The 18094-nt window shown below is 36.8% G+C and overlaps 1 protein-coding gene across 3 annotated transcripts in view; it reads right to left on the bottom strand.

Moving 5' to 3' along the window:
• Window positions 1-18094, bottom strand: part of ADAMTS20 (ADAM metallopeptidase with thrombospondin type 1 motif 20) — a 97014-nt gene that overhangs the window by 54103 nt on the left and 24817 nt on the right. For all 3 annotated transcript variants that reach the window (XM_083820179.1, XM_083820178.1, XM_083820177.1), the window contains 8 exons: window positions 12306-12389; window positions 11481-11605; window positions 10557-10597; window positions 10156-10261; window positions 8961-9107; window positions 8173-8314; window positions 6876-6980; window positions 384-529 (listed from right to left, as the gene is read on the bottom strand). In XM_083820179.1, coding sequence (XP_083676305.1) covers window positions 384-529; window positions 6876-6980; window positions 8173-8314; window positions 8961-9107; window positions 10156-10261; window positions 10557-10597; window positions 11481-11605; window positions 12306-12389 — 896 coding nt within the window. The remainder of the gene's footprint in view (window positions 1-383; window positions 530-6875; window positions 6981-8172; window positions 8315-8960; window positions 9108-10155; window positions 10262-10556; window positions 10598-11480; window positions 11606-12305; window positions 12390-18094) is intronic.

An 18094-nucleotide genomic window follows, 5' to 3' on the forward strand; every position in this document is an offset into this window, starting at 1 on the left:
ATCAAGTGTTTCACTAAAAAGATTACCTAGCAATACATCTATTTTCATTTTGCAGCTTTCAGTCCATAAAAAGTATCAGAAAGTTTAAATAAACCCTCGACATTTAGAAAAAAAAAAAAAAAAAAGACTTTACCAAAGTTAAGTCTTCAGATCTACCTATAAATGTGAATGATACATGTGAGACAAAAGAAATCTAAACACTCCCTGCATTTTGGAGTCTCTAGACTTATCCCTCTTTTCAAACATTGATGAAAAAAGCATTTGCTTATTGGAGCTTTGAACAAATTCATGCAACCATAATACCTTAATTTTGTTCTGAATGAATCCATTACATTGTAATACCTTCATTACGCTCTAATGTAAAAGAACAGCAAAAAACATACTCCGGTCTATTACACAGCCTGGTGGTGCTCTTGATTCCACCTCCACAAGTTCTTGAACATGAGCTGTAAGGTCCCCATGGTCCCCATTCTCCATCTACAGGACGTGTCTCCATTTCTCTGCTCACACAAATTCCGTGGCGGCAGTGCTGCACAGTTGACAAACAAAGCAAAATTTGTAAGTCAAGCAAAAGGTTACTATATATGAAAGAAAATTTATCCCTATTCTTAACCTGGGTCTGGACATTTAGTCTCCAACTAGACTTTGTGCCACCGACCACCACTCTCTGGGCTTGGCCATTCAGCCAGTTATTTTACCTCATTGTCTGCCCACCCAGCCCATACATCTACAGATTGTTTATGAGGATCTTATGGGGGAGAGTGTCAAAGGCCTTAATGAAGTTCAGCTGGACAATATCCAGTGCTCTCCCCTCATCTACCAGTCCAGTTCCACTTGAACTCTGTCCTTCCTAACTTTATCCCTGAATGCTCAGACAACGTCTCTGTATTCCTCCCAGGTTACCTGTCCTTGCTCCCACCCTCTGTGCACTTCCTTTTTGTGTTTGAGTTTGGCCAGGATCTCCTTGTTCATCTATGCAAGCCCCCTGGCATTTCTGCATGACTTCCTATTCTTTAGGATGGACTTCTCTTCAGCTAGGAGAAGGTGATTCTTGAATATTAACCAGCTTTCTTGGGTTCCTCTTCCTTCTAGAGCCTTATCCCATGGTACTCCACCAAGCAGATCCTTGAAGAAGCCAAAGTCTGTTCTCCTGAAGTCTGTGGTTGTAAACTTGCTATTCAGCCTCCTCCCTGCCATCAGGATCCTGAACTCCACCATCTCAGGGTCACTGCAGCCACAGCTGCCTTTGACCTTCCCATTCCCAACAAACCCTTCACAGTTGATGAGCATGAGGTCCACCAGCACACCTCTCCTTACTGGCTTCTCTGTCACTTGGAGAAGGAAGTTACCATCAACGCATGCCAGAAACCTCCTGGATTGCTTATGCTGTGCTGTGTTGTCCCTCCAGCTATATCAGCTGAATATCAGCTGAAGCACCCCATGAGGACCAGGGCCTTACTCTCCAAACAGGAATTTGTTATAGAATCAGATTATCCGTTCTGAATAATGCCTGAACTCTTAATCTAATTTGGCAATAAAATTGGATTAAATTGCCAAATATTGCAAATAAATTGCCAGGTTGCATTGACTCTTGAGCATTGGCCATTTCTTTTAAGCCCTGAATGCCCTCCTCTAACTAAGAATGTTACCACTTAAGATGACTTCCAGCACAAAGCGAAAACAGAACAAAAGCTAGATCTATCTTGCTAAATTACTATTTAAATGATTCAGCAAACTGGCCAGATTACTCACTTAATGCTCAGACTAATGTTATAACTTAACTCCAAAAAGACACCATGCTTCCAGTGGGTATCTGCATATCACTGCAGTGCTTACTGCTACCTTTTATTACTTTTTTCTAGATGCCTTTAGGGTACCTCTATACCTCAACCTTCTAGTACCTTTAGGAGTTAAAGCAACTACTAACATAAAAGATACGGCTACACTATATGAAAGAGCAAGGTAAACATGAAGAAACATTAATATCTTGCCTTTCCAATAATTGTCATTAACATCTTATGAAATAATTTTTCATATACAGGCTGAGGATTCCTATAGTCTGAGGAGTCTAAGCCCCACTTCACAAAAGAAATACCCCATCCAAATACGTGACTAGGACCTAGAGTTTACATCCTTCTCCCATCCACAAAAACATTTACAATAACTTGAAGGGAGAGTTCAGAAAAAGACAGAGTTGTAAAACGAAATTTTATACCCACAACAGCATTATTTTGATCCATAAAAATGCAAAGCACATGTTCACATCTGGGATTTTAATAGCTTATTCAACAAACTTGTCTCAGCTATTATTTTGCTACATTCCTACAGAAGCAACATGATGAAGTCACAGTAGAAAACTCAGGCACCAGACGCATTCCAGATGTTCCTCTTTGCCTCCTTGAATCATTGCTTCACTGAGAACGCTATGATACACAGAACTCTCATAAACTTAAATATAATCACTAGCATTTTTTTCCTACATTTGTTATGGCAAATATAATGCATGCATCATGTGAAATGGCTATCACTTGTAATTCCAAACATACTGATTACAGCAAGTGGCAACTCTGCTTTAGCTAGGGTCAAGAGTAGCTTTTCTGTCAAAAAGGCAGTAATTCTGACCCAAATCCACATGTAATTATTATATCTGCAGATAGGAGAGGGAGGGTTAATGGTTCAGGTTTGGGATCAATGAACCCACAGGTACCCATATTCATATTTCTTAATTGCCTGCTTACAATAAGTAGCTTGACGCATACTTATGGATTAAACTATGATAGGATAAACTGATTTCAGGTACTTCCAGGGTATCTCATAGCTTATTGTGCTTTCTAAGTTTCCAGGAAAGAAAGTTTAGGAAAGAAAAAAAAAAAAAAAGGCGTTGTCAGGCTAGATCAACTTCGACTGAATCAAGAAGAGTGACAGATGGACATGGAACAGCACCAGAGCTCTTCAGAAATCAAGGACTTCATACAGAGCTTGGTATGATTCAACAGGAAAAGGACTCCAAGTTCACTCTTGCTGCCTGCGTTCTCCAGAGCTACCGCCATGGCTTTTGAAGACCTTGGGGCAAAGATTGAAATGACAATCAGTGTGAGAGGACATAGCTTCATGAATCTGAGTCTTGTGTAGCCATGCAGAAAAGAAGGCTCGGAAAAAATAGTTCATCTGCTTTGAAACACCAACATGTTTCCAGAGATGTTGCTGGTAGCTGCTGATGCTTCTAAAAGGAAAGAAGACGATTCAACAGAATAGAAAAGTATGAGGGGGACATGAAAACGACAGTGTTGCAGAAGTGGACATTATAGTTTGTATTTTGCTTTCCAAATATCCAGCTATAGTGCTCTGTTTAATTTTTTTGCTTAAAAAATATGATTTTTTCACTCCTGATATCCAGACAGAGCTCTGAGAATGACTAAGCCAGTGGATAGAACAGGGAGAGAAAGCTGTAGCGGGCTGAATGTGTGAAAGGAAAATAAGCATACCTGGTGGCACAAAACAGATAAACACTAAAGGCAATGCAGAAGCATAATATCTGTTCACTATGCAGCATCTGGCCTATAGCAGAAGTCTGAGTATAAGCACTCTTAAAGTAGACTCAAATTACATAGAAATGGGAAAAGAGTATGAACCTTAGAAGTCACACAGATTCAGCATGAATGAGCATGAGCAAGGATGAAAATAAGAACATCCTCTCAGACAAACAATTCTGTGATTCTGTGATATACTGAATTCATTGTGGCATCCAGTGAGCAGCCTACCTCAGACTAATCATACAGCATAGTTCTTAATTCCAAAGATATTCCCATGGCAACTCTGATTACAGAGACAAGACAAAAAAGCACTAACCATATAATATTTTTCATATCATTGTGCCTCAATACACAACAAAAATAACATTTAACTTAAAACAAAATTTAAATAATAACTGTATGTTAAGGTTATATATATTATTGCCTTTAGGAAGACAATCAGGAATGAATACCTTTGGATGTCTCTCACAAAAAAAACACCAGAAACATTTTCAAGCAATGACTACTGTATTCCCATGGTCTGCAGAAATTCACCACTGCAAAATTAGTAAATGTTCACATACAGCATGTCAAGATATATTTACACTTATTTTCTCTTTGAAATACCAATTAGGCCAAAGAATTTAAAGACTGCATCACCTGCTTCAGGGAAGTTCTGTGTGATGTTAGAAGACCTAGCAGAAGCTTAGACTTCTTATGGATCTCTGTGAAGTCAAAAAAGCAAACAAAAAGCACCTGAAGTGATGTAACACAACACGAGTATCAACGGAATGAAAAACCGTTCTCAGAGACAGCAGAATGGCTACATACAGGCTGCTGTCAAATCTAAGTAATGAGAATGTATAGAAAGAGGAGGAGGAGGAGAGAAATTTTCTACCTTTGGTAGAAGCCCAGCAAGTAAAAACAATTCATTTTTGCAGATAACTCTAGGATGAACAAAGTACAGTTTGATCAAATCAAATGAGTTTTACTAGACAACAAATTGTAGTAAATGGTTTCTATTTTTGTAATATTAATTCTAGATAATTAATAATATTAAAACTATAGAATTAATACAGGAATCTCTCAAATTCCCAAGAAAATATTTTATTTATTCTCTACTAAGACCCTGAAGTAAGTTAGGCTGAGTTTTCCCTTTAGTCGTACAAGAAAATCTTACCTATACCTATTACCGATACTACATAAATTAAGAAGTCACTGAGCTCTACAGATGAGTGAGTGTACGTACTAAAAAAATCTCTTTCAAAAAGCTTGCATGCTGACAGGTTGCATATGACAAAAAGATATTCCACTGAGCTCAGAAAGAGCAGTTTGCTCATTCTCTTGAGAGTCTCTGATAATATTAAATTCATACCTTCTTATATTTTGGGAAAGTACAGACATAAAGTACAGACTGTTATAGAGCACTCCATAAAGCAAGATCCACTAATCAGACACACAAATTGAAGAAAAACAAAAGATTACTGTGAAAGTGAACTCATGTGTCAAATCTAAGCTTAAAATGCAAATAAAATAAACTGCAAATAAAATAAACTGCAAATGCCTTAAATAGATCTTTTTGTATTTATCACAGCAAAAATGCTACAAGCACCAAATATAAATGTATTCAGCATGCTCACAAATACTAGTTACAATTACTAGTCACCATGCCTTAATCTCACTAAAATCAAAAGAAACTCACCCACTGAGCTTGAAAAGAACTGTCCCTTAGATAGAAACAGATGACAATTTGTCAGATTAATTGCTGCTCTTTCTTACATCTTTCAGAGGTAATGACTGTAATTAGTTCTTCACTTCCTAGAGAAAACTGTTTGGTTTCACTGCAGTAATTGCATAAAATAGGTTTTTGTATTCTTACATAAAAGAAGCGCTTTGATGTTGGCAAATTAGAGTCAATTGAATTAAATGTTACGTACGAAGTTTATATAAATTATGAACTTCCTTTCTGATCAATCACAGATTGAAAAATGGATTTAATGTTATATATCATATCATCAGACATAAACAAGCAGAGCTTCCATTGCAACCTTCAAATAACTTTTCCTAATTTTGCAAGAGAGAAGAGATTTCTGAGACAGTTTACCCACTAAATTGTTAACCATTAGGACAGTATTTTCAAATTTCTCACTTCTTATGTCTTATCAAATACAGAAAAAACAAACAAACAAAAAAGCAATCTTTAAAGATTAAAAGTTATCGGGGAAAATTTAGTAATAACTGAGTTAAATATAGCTTATTACACATAGAAATTAGACCAGAATTTTAAAAAACATCTTTGAATGTATAAAATTATTAAAAGATAAAAATTAACATTGCTCCCACAGCCCCTGAAGCTGTCAAAGCACACTACTATTACAAACAGCTCAGCATAATAAACCTGCCAGACTTAAGATAAACACTGTCATATCTGAGCATGTCAAAATCTCTGAAATATTTAAATATTTATTTTCACAGTCCCTCGATGGGTGAGAAAATATTTCTGTTTGCTGGTAGTGAACTGAGACAGGGAGAGGCTGAAGACTAGGTCAGCAAAGAACTCGAGCATCTTATTTCTGTTCATGTCCCAAGCTACATGTAAATCCAAAACTAAGACCCTCAAATCCTCACTGTTAACACTGGATTCGACTACCATCCACCAGTACTTCTGTTTCTATCACGGTATTTTAAGTGCCTTGACTATATCTAGTAACTAGCTGTTCATGACTCCCTGCCAAGACCAAGACAGGCTATGTTCTCAGAGGATACAGATCAAGATCGGCATTCGAAAAAACAAAAAACAACACCAAAACCACACCTGCCAGATAAGGAATTAGTGAGCTGCTGTCTCATCCTCTAAACACTCTCTATGAAATAAACCAACAAGCAGAGTATACATAGGAAGTCCAGCTTCAATTTGTTCCTTTTTATGTCTCAAAAAATTCAATCTGTCCCTCACACAGCCAGGTCGAATAAAACACTTTATGTTGTAAATGGATGAGAAGTTCTGGTTTTTAGCCCTGAACAGATCCAAGTATCTTGAATTATGTTACAGTAGGCAAAGCAGAATATGAGTGTGAGTTATGTGTTGTTAAGGTACTTACTGGAATAGATAAAAAGGTACTGATACGTGCTTTCACATTTTGTCTGAAACAAACATAATACACAAATATCTACTAAAGCCAGGAGTCTAATACAAACTCTTTGTCCAAAAAAGTGTACTCCTGTACCTAAGTCACTCATACTTAGTTAGTTCTGGCTCAGTGAAACAGCCTCAACTAGAGAAATTGGGGGAACATGCTTTTGGGATGTTTGGTTTCCACCAACGACTTTGCCATATGCAAGCTCTGAAAAACAAAGGCTTACCATTCCCACACCACAAACCGTTCCATCAGCCAAAGGCATGTGCTGAGTACGACATCCCTTGTGAACTCCTTCTGTACTTGTGCACCATAAGCGTTTGCACTGTTTCTTAAAAAAAAAAAAAAAAAGATTACCTTTTTTGTGCCTGTAACACCACTTCAGATATCAGTTGGGATATTTGCATTGTTTTTCTCATAAAATATGAGTTTAATTTTTGCTATTAGTACTATTAGTTTTCACATAACTCTTCCCTCACCCCCCCAAAAAAAATTGATTTTGTATAACACTAGGCAGGAATGTGGAATATTTGAAACAGACATGATCAGAAAGAATAGCTGACTATTTTCTAATTCATTAGATGATTTAATTAAAAAAGCATGTATGAGATTATGGTTGATACTATGCAGCACAGTTCGAGAATAATGTCCAGATAAAGACATTATTGGAATTATTTTTAAAAAGTCGCTGGCCAGAATATTAAGATGAAAACCTTCTTTTCAGATTGTTAAAAAGACTCTTAATGGACAAATACCATTTATGGTTTACTAAATTTACAAAGCAGTCTTCAGTAACCATCCCTAGGTCTTTGAATTCCTCTTTACTTTTCTATAATATTCCCATAAAGCCTGACTCTTCCTAAACAGTACTTTACCTCAACAACAGCTCCACTTAATTCAGTCTGAATCTGATCTTAAATTGTCTCCTCTAAACAGCTCCAACAAGCCATGCAATACAAGTACAGGTATTCAACAAGTTGGTCCAAAATCTCTGTGTGACATCTTGACAGAAACAAATGAAGCCATAACGCTATACTTGTCATTATATATTGTACTGGCAAACAGGCCACATTAAGTTTTCAAAATGCAACTAAAGTTTCAATCTTTATCTACTCAATTCTTTATATTATTACTTTCTTTCCAGATGCCAATTTTGCATTAACGAATTTTTGGTGAAGTACATCAAATGTACACTCTAACATGTATGGAAATACTTAACAAAGTAGAGGAAATATTTGGACCAAACATTGGGAGAAAATATTTCAATTAATAGATAAATTTTAAAGTTATAAATTTATAAAAGTACTTAAATCAGGTAAGAAAGCTGTTAACGTAATATAGCGGTTGCAATGTGAAAACGCTTTCCACTGAATGATTTCCCTTCAGCAGTATAGAATCTGCACTTTGACATATTTAAGGATAAAATTATTCCAAAAATGGAGTGACTGAGATTTCATTTTTAAGCCTAACCTTCAGCAGTTTTTAGTACCTATTAAGAATGAGTCTGTGCCTAGTTCACTCACCAGATAGGGGCAGACTTGTGACCCAAGACCAAACATAAGCTCACACTGCTTATTGACATCATACATTGATCCAGGCAGCTGAGAGGAAAGATCATATATTCTTCCACTAGGTTTGTCTAGAAGACATTCACCATAACCAGTACTGTTGTACAAACAGGAACAAAATGTGAGTTAATCATTCCTAATTAATTCATTGGGAGCATATTTACACAACGCTTACACATGCATATCTCAATGCAGTTATGGGTTTGTACGCACACCTGACTATATAAAGATATTAATTAATTGTAATTAATAAAATAAACTAGGTCACTTGATTTTTCTTTACTGGATTATGTGTTATATCTACCAAACACAGCTTAGGGTCTTTGTTTTCTGACTGTCACTTCTCATTTTTACAATCTGACAAGAAAAAATGTTACTGACTAAAATTATACCTAACTTAACATTTTTTGAAATAAAAACTCCCTAAAATGAAGTGTGCCTGACTATTAAAATCATACTAAAGACTTTTTCAATAACCAAGGCCATGATATTAAAAAAATACATAAAAAAATTGCTCTTAGCTTTACATTTTGAGGGTAACTTTACTGAAGCCACAGAACTAATCATCATCCAAAGAGTTAAACGCTTGTCACTTCTGGAGGACTGAGGCCCTACAAGTCAGTTGTTAAAGCCAACAACAACACAGAAGTGGTACTTCAGCAATACTTTTAAAATGCTTTCCAGATTGACACAAAACAGAAAAAAAAAAAAAAAAAGTGCACAGCATTTATACTGGTACTTACTCAAGAAATTCTGTGATGTATTTTTGACTGCATTTTGACCAGGTCCATGGACTTGTATGGTAATTTAAAGTTGGAGCCATCACATGGTATTGATGTTTAATTCCAGCTTCTTTACATTTAAAACTGTCATCATGTGGCACATTGAATCTAAAAAGCAAAACAAAAAAACTCCAAAACAAATTCAGCAATAATTAACTGAAACACTTCTCTTGTAGCAGCAAAAGCTCCAGTTTTGAGTTTGAAAATGCCTTAGCATAGTAATGGGTCTCCCTTATTATGGCTATCTGACATTATGGCAATAATGCTGAACCCAGTAAGAATTTTACAATTGCGTAATTCTTTAGTTCACCAGAAAAATCCCAGTGTTTTGGGAGTGCGACATTTTAAATGGCCAACCCATCTACTGAACTGAATATACAGGTCATATCCAGACTGACCTTAACAGATTACCCCAACATTCACATCATAACTCTTACTGTTCAATAACAAACTGCAGAGCACATCAATGTCATATTTATGCAGCTAATACTTCACCATACTTTGTAATTCAGTTTAAATAAGATGATAAATGGCATGTCTATAAGTGAACTTCCAGGATTATGAAAATCAACTAGCTAGTTACCGAGCTCTGAAATGCCCTTGTTACCTACACTGTGGTTACCTCCACCTCATGAAGCTAGAGTATAGCACCCTTCTGCCATCATTGATGAGGTACGCTTCATAAAACAAAATGCTGTCATCTCTTATTTTTCTATGTAAAGTATTTCTCTTTGTGTTACTCTATTGTATTCTAAAAGGATCAAAGAGAAGGAAGAATATTTCTGCGTTATATTAACAAATGTCTTTCCTTAAATTCCTGTTGGGGCTAGAATGCAAGTGGAGTTAACAGGACTATATTTCACATCTGCGATACCTGTTCCAGTGTCCCAACCAGCTGATATGACAAAAGGACAGAAGATGGCTGTATGGCCAGTATCTCCAATCATCCAGATTTAGCAAGTGGCCAGGTTATAAACTTCGTGGATTCTCTACCTCTAGGTGGCTGGCAGACCTGACTTTGCAAGGGGCAAGAACAATGACTGTTCTAAAAGGATGTAGCAGACTGCTCACTCTTGGAAAAGTAGAGCCCATCACTGGAAACTGGTAGTATTCAAAAGGAAATAAAAAAATTACCCGCAGGGAAATAAGTACTTACACATGTCCAAGTTCATGTGCTATAGTAAAAGCAGCACTTAATCCATTTTCTTCACTTATAGAACAGCTGCGTAGTGGGTCACACATTGTACCTAGCTCTGCCAAACCTGCAAAATTGAATTCTTATATAAAAGCTTAATAGAACAAGTTTTCACATAGGAATGACTCTATAAATGAATGCTAAAGCACAAGACTTGAAAGTCATGCATGAACTATGCAACCAAATTTACATTAAACCAACTTCCACCTGAGATCACAGCCCTGAAAAGATTACTTTTTTTTGTCTCTCAATTAAATTTTACATCTATTTCTGTTTTTTTTTTCCCTGTTTATCTCCTACAGTAAAATTCTCTTACAGATTTTCTCTTGTAAGATCATACTGATTAAAAAAGAATAACTCACCTAGAGTATCACACTTCTCTCTAGCTCTGCAGATATCTTCCCTTGAAAGAAAAGATTTATTTGAAATTACTGGAGCAAATAAAAAGTACTTCAATGTAAAGTATTTCACTGTTGCTATATTAGTTACAGCAGTTTCAAATCTCAATTTTCAATTTTTAATCTTGCAGTCCATTCAAACAATTTGTATTCTTGTGAAAGAATTTATATTCACGACACAACACTCACAGTATTACTTGCTATCTAGCTTGCAAAGAATAAAAATTGATGTACTATGCTATTTCTCCACTATGTTCACAAGTATAAAATGCTGCTGAAAACGTGCAGATTCCAGCCTACTTGAAAATACCTTATGCAGTGGAGCAGATGCCAAAATAACAACATATTTCAGGAAATATATCAAACTGTTTTAAGTGCTGGAGTGAGTCCAGTTTGAACAACAGGTAAAAAATTAATGAAAAGGAAAAAAGAGAGAATATACTTAAGTTAATGAATGTCAGAACCTCCACTGAGGAAATCAGTGTACAACACTAATATTTTAACATTTTCCATTTGTAAGCTTTTGGCGGTTCTAATTATATCCCGACTATAAAGAGCTGCATCACTGCATCCTTTAGCTGATCCCATTATATGCAACTTACGCGTTGAATGGTTGAAGAACTCATTTCCTTGTAACAATTTCAGGTCAAAATAATTTCTGTTATCTTTAACATAAGCTTGATCAAATGCTTAATTACCAACACAGCACTGCAAGTCTAATTGCTCACATATTGATCATCTGTGGTTAGGGAAATGCAAGATATTCTTTACTGACTCCAATTAACTATTAACAGTGTCTGTGGGACAGTTAAAAATGATGATGTAAGAAAGAAACTGAAGCATTTGTCTCAGCTAGCTGAGTAATTCTGGCTATTTCAGATACCATACCTAGTGATAAGAACAGCAGTATCGTGATGAGAAGGGTGAGCATCATCCAAAATGTTTTGTGCTTGCTGCCATAAGCAAAAATTACGAAGCGTGGTAGCTGCATTGAAAGTGATAGCTGGTCCTTCCTAAGCAAGAAATGTCCAAGAAATAAAAAGGGTTGTAATATTCACATGCTTGCACTTATTATTTTGTCGTTTGTGCCCCTAATCTTCAAAACAATGACTGTGAGTGGAAAGGAGTCCTGAGCTGGACTCCACACAGGAGCTCACCCACACAGATTTATTTGCAGAATCAGGATCTTAACTTAGCTAAAAGTCACCAGCCATGAGACCCTTTTCTTAATGTATCTTGTGTTAGATACAGAAAAATAGGGTAGCAGACATTTATAATAAATAAATATAAAAAACATATACCTGAAAAATATGTATTTCTTACAATTTAAAATATTACAGCTGTTGGTGCTGAAAACTTGCAGTCAAAACCCTCTAAAAGTTGCCCTTTCCCAGTTGCATTTGCATGAATAGTTATGTCAAAACCTTTCATACAGTATCTGATTTAAGCCCGTTTAGGTCATCAGGAGGTGCTTATAGACAGATGGTGAAATACACACATCAAATAAAGGCTCTGCAGTTAACCTCTGTATACATTCATTAAATATGCACTGTGCAATGAGCGCATTTAATATTTATTCTCCTTTTCTAGAATAAAATTATACAGTTAAATTTAAAAAAAAAGTATTTAAAATACTTTAAAGTTTGAAATTATAATGCAAATTTGTATATTTTTTATTCTATTAGAAATATTTTTATTTTTTATTTTTCCTACCTGTTCATTGTGGATTACAATTAACTTTACAATAACGATATTTATAAGATTTCCAATGCTTGAATCTTTATAGATTGCTGCAACCTAAAGAGGAAGAAGTCAGAAGATCAAGATATTACACTCATTTGACAAATCATTCTGACATGCAAACAAGTTATCAAAGAATAACTCGTTTCTATACAACAGATGTCTCAGGCATCCTTCTGTACCTTTCTACCCAAGGGTTTGGTAATGAACCTGAAGTAGCTGCCCAGCTTTAAACTAAGATGCTACCTCAAAACAACTCACATTTACTACACACATGAAGGTCAGAATACGCATGCATGATGTTTTCCAGTACTACTCGCCACATAGAAGGTAATTATCCTACGAAAGTTTTCCTAAATGCTACAAATGCATTTTTAAAATATCCAAAGAGTTATAATTTCATTCTCATTTCCAAACAGATAGTATGTTGGTAAGCTTAGTGTAGCAAGTACACCTATTATACCCTGGAAGACCTGTAGTTTATTGGTAAAATATCAAAGACAGAAAAAGAGTAATGCCACTGGGACCACGATAGATATAAGCTGGTTTACACAGATCATTTGTAGAATTAATACCAAAATACTAGAGGGCTTCAGAAAGCAACTTTGAACCAATACATTTTTGCCTCTACTTTTCACAGAGGCAGGACTGAGTTGTAAGCCTGCACTGAAAACATACATGACACACTGCACAAAGGTTTCTTTACTCATTCATTTATTTGTATTTACATAACCAACAGGTATTTTTCTGTATAATATTGTCCCAGAGAGTGAAAACTGTAAGCCATTTCCATACACCAAATTAAACCATTTGGGAAGTTATTCTTCATAAAGGCAGTAAAAATCTTGATTCACTCTCAACAACTGCTTGAGACACCCCATCCATATGGATTCCACCATTTGGCTGATAGCAGCTGTTGAATAACAGCATTATCTAAATGAAAGCTGCCATCAAACACAGAAGCCCTGACCTTCCACCCCTCTGGCTTGTGCTAAGGCTGCAAGGCCACAAAAGGAACAGGATCAAGGAACTGATGTAGCTGAAAACAGTATTTTTTTCTTTTCTTTTTCTTCCATCACGTTATGTTGATTACCATGATCTCATTCCTGGTGCAGCCTCTCCAAGACAAGTGCTGATGGAGGGAACGGTGCAGAAGAATAGGCTTCTTTCAATGGTAGCCTGCACTTGAACTGGCTCAAACAGCTTGCAAAATCACAACCTTGCTCTCGGTGAATCCTACATACCTGAGACCAAGTAATTCTGCTAAAAGTTGGCACTGACAGAGCCCTGGCTCCCCATGACTCATACCATCCCTTTCTGTACACTGGATCGAGTACAATGCGCAGCACTGTCCTTCATGCCTTTGTTGGCACACAAGCCGGATATAGAGGACTCTATAATAGCAGGGAAGGAGGCTGAGTTTTGTAATCCATGTGGAAAACATATTTCAGAGAAGCCCAGCTATCTGTCTGTTTCCTTCCATATGGACTGCATCCTTGGTTACTAACCAGCAAGTGTCCGATTATTCCGTGGAGCATCTCTCGAGCACATGCTGAACGGTTCAATTAGGAATAGAAACATTCAGAAGACCTTTATGAAAGAACAGGTGCCTGTACAGGTAGAGCTCAGGCACTATAGATTTAAAAATAAGAATGTATGCGGAGGATGTTACCTGAGTTTGAATGGAATAAACTACCATTTAACTACTACCAAACTACCTTTGAACTACCACAAATTATCAGCCTCAAATGCTTTTTGTTCTTTTTTTTTAATAGTTTGAGATCCACTTCAATAAACCTAGTGAGGATATTTCTATGTATTTATCCTTCTTGTGAATGATCACAAACAGCCTAGGTACATTTCTGAATCAATTGTCTCTTAAAATAACCTAACACCATTATCACATTCATCTCATTTAACAAACATTAAGCTATCTGCCTAGCCTCGTTCGACAGTTAATGGAGAAGAAGAACAGATGAACTGTCATCTAGACATGCCTATCTTAAGATACATATTTAGATATATGTATTTTCAAACAAAACAGTACAATAAATTATTTCATTTCTTCATCCACTTAACAATGGAGGGAGACTAGATGTCTAACTAGCAGATGTATGAGATTAATTCCAGCCCAACTCTTTCAAGTTTTACTTCTCTTCTGCAAAGAAGAAACAGAAAACTGGTTGATACAGCATTCCAAAATCATGTCAGAGAGGAATCTGAGATGAGACCTGCAAGGGTCTTTGGCTTATAATGCACTCTAGGAGAAAATTGTCCTGAGGACTGACTCTCCTATCACTTAAACTGATATAAGAGCTACTTACACCATAATCAGAGAATTTGTTACAGCACAAACCTATACAAGAACACCATACACATACGATGTTAATAGAAAGATCTTTTATAGAACAGGTAACAAAGCCAGACTGTTTTATGTCTCGAGTACAATGCTGAAACAGGTATTGCTATAGAAATGTGGTAAACATCTTTCAATTAAATAGGTAAATCAGTCTAGTTAAGAATGCCTTGGTTTGGAACAGAACGCTCTGAAATTCAGGGAACAGCTCTATTTCACTGGCTGTCAAGAGCTATCAAGTAAAGAGTAAAGTGACACTAGATACATTGAACAATTAATGATACGGGATTTGTCCGGTTCTACAAGAATATATTTCCATTACAACAGTCAAAGTGATTGAGGTTGGGTGGGGTTTAACTAAGTTCAGCTGACAAGAAATAATATCACAAGTGCCTAAACTGGGACTATCATAATTTTCAGTGCAGCATTACCCTTCCGTTTCATAAAGGCCTCCAGTACTATAAGTATGTGAGAGGAAGACTCATTTTTGGTCCTGGGTGACAAGAAGGATTTGAACAAAGAGTCCAAGCTGGAGCTTTCTTGGGATTAAAACTTGGCATTTCTTGTTCTTGTTTCTTATTGTAGTCGATGGATCCTTCCTCAGATACAGTAACAGGTTTCTGAAAAATCTGTTACTGTTGTATAATTGGTGTTTGTTGAGGTTATCTGCTAGCAAAATCTGAAAACAACACATGCAAAGAAACCAGCACAAAACCCAGCCAGGTGCCTTCCTGTCTGCCTGTTGACACAACATCCATGTAAAACATCTGAGCAAAGCCTTTCTTCAAAAGGCAATGCAAATTGCTCTTACCTCAGAGAAGATGTATGATCAGACCAAGTATGAGAGAAAAGAATATCTCATTGTACACCTGAAAGGCATCTGTTGTAGGACCTTAACTGCATATGCACACAACATCTGAGTTACTTACTGGCTACCTCTGTTTAGAGCACAGGTGAGATCTGAAATCTTGACATTTAGATATCTGAGGCCAGCAGTTCTTGCCAGAATCTGAAGCATACTTTCTCTTGTACTGGAGGCACATAAGCACCTGTTAAATAAACTTAAAAGCTATCACTGCTCTCAGTAACCCTATGCTCGAGCAGAAGTACGGATCCTCTGTCTCATGGGTGATTTCATGACCTCCAACGATTTAGTTGTTACCACCACTGCTTTAGAAAGATCAAGGAGCAAGACTCTGTGCTGGTAATGAGATGCTCCTACCAGCAATGTACGATATTTCCTGCAAGCTGTTTGAACGCATGGTAAAAGAAAAATTCTGAGAGTTGAAAACAACAAACCAATCTCAAAAGATTTACCTAGGGAACTATACGGGCTAAAATTATCAGCTGAGACTTGAAATGATAGATCAATGCAGGAATATCAAAGTCCTGGAATATGCTATTATTTCTTGTTTTATTGTAAGAAGTACAGGGATAAGTGCTCCCGGCCCCCATATTCTAGGGACACCTCTTTCAGTGCTTTCTTATTGGAAGCATTCATAAAAAAGGATGATGAAATGGGATAGGAATTTAACAGAACACACCATTTCTTTACAATTTCCAGATCCACTTGCTTTATAGTGATCTAAATCCAGGCTTCGCAAAAGAAGGAGATAACAGCCAAGACAAAGGGAAATAACTTTCAAGAGATTTTTCAGACTCTTGATATGGGCACCTACATCACTGAACAGCAGCTCAGACCACACAACAAAGAAAGGCAAAAAAAAAAAAAAAAAGCAAGAATGAAGGTAGTTAACCTTCAATGGAAGGATCACGGTTTTCATTTTCATGAAATTGCCAAAGACTAAAGTCAGATTATGTCATCACCTTAGCTGTGGCTGCCAGGTGACACAGCAGAGTTTAGTTTCTCTTTCTGTCCCTGTTGTAGCTGTCCATTACACTGGAACTGTGAATTGTTGCAAACCGTCAAGTTCAGAAAAGGGGATAGAACATGAGCAAGTACCTCTAGATGTTGGAAAAGAAGTGATATATCTAAACAGAATTGAATTTCTTCAGATCTTTTTCCCCTGAATACTGCATCACAAGACCTCTTTTTCTCTTCTTGTCTGCTACACGCAACCATGATACCAGGAGAACACAAACATTCATATCACTTGGAAGAAACATGGTATCAGCTCTTAGCTCACATGTCTTCTGCAGGCTCCAACAATCTCTTATTTATCACTGTGGTGCTGAAAGGATGTGAGATATCCAGGACCTGGGAGATTTCTCCTTCACCTCTTCCATTGTCATATCCTGATTCTGCCATATATTTCGTAAGACCCCAGAATTGTCTGAAGTCATGAGATAAAGAAGTCATCACAGCATTTATTGCTTCACTGAGAGAGAATAAGAAAAAGCTGTGTTATTTCTGCCAGTGTTACTCCTATTCTGTTCCATCCACCTTTCCTACACAAAGTTGTTTTTTTTGGAGGAACCTAACACTGGTAGAGATTTCTCACGCAAACTTGCACAGATATACCTACACAGCTCAGAGAAACCATTCTTTCCTGCCATTTCCTACCGTCCTCTCCTATCTACCATCCCCTGAGTTATTCAAGCAGAGGTTCCAGCAGACTCCCTGTTGTGCTCTGAAGGAGACAAAGAGAAAGAACACATCCCTTTTAAAGGGTGAGTCACCCTGTCAGGAATGCCTGGGCACTGTCTTATCCGTAATTTGGGACTAAGACAGTTGCAAAGATATCCCCTTAATGCTGCAGAAACGTGGCAAATGGTAACCTAGTCATCACCAGCTACAGTCTTTTGATGAAAATAGACACCAAGGCTATAATCAGATCACATCAAATGGCACCACACATAGCTCAGATGTCAAAGCATCCTTCCTTTTAGTATCTGAAAGAAACTACCTGAAAAGATCATTTCACAGGGAACAATTATTTGTTCCTTGGCCAGACTTTTCTACCCCTTAGAAGCTTCAAACACACACACAAAAAGACAATGGTATTGTTTGGAAAATGTCTCCTTCTTATACATGAGTCCTGTGTGGCTTATAGCAAGGCTTTTGTTATAATTAAACAGAACTAAGGCTTCACCACAGGGGTAGACCTTGAACACTGTCCTGCTGAGAACAACACAGAGATTAGTACTAAACTAACTATTAAATATCTAATTAACAACAACAGAACTAGCTAACAATAGTAGTAAAGAGCACTAACAGCAGTGAATTATAATGATGGCAGTACGTGCCTGCTTAAGTGCTGCAGAATTTCCATCTCTGTGTTACCCGATGGACCTCAAGATACAGCATTACACGATGAGGCACTACAGCATTTGGTAACAGGCACGCTGGAGCTGGAACAGTTGTAAGGGTAGTCAGTCAATAAAACAAAAAAGTGTTTTTTATAGAGAGAGATATCTGTATGTCAAGATACAGTTTGTATGGGAA

This window comes from Anser anser (assembly GCF_964211835.1).
Source record: "Anser anser genome assembly, chromosome: 1".
In the NCBI taxonomy this organism is placed as follows: Eukaryota; Metazoa; Chordata; class Aves; order Anseriformes; family Anatidae; genus Anser; species Anser anser.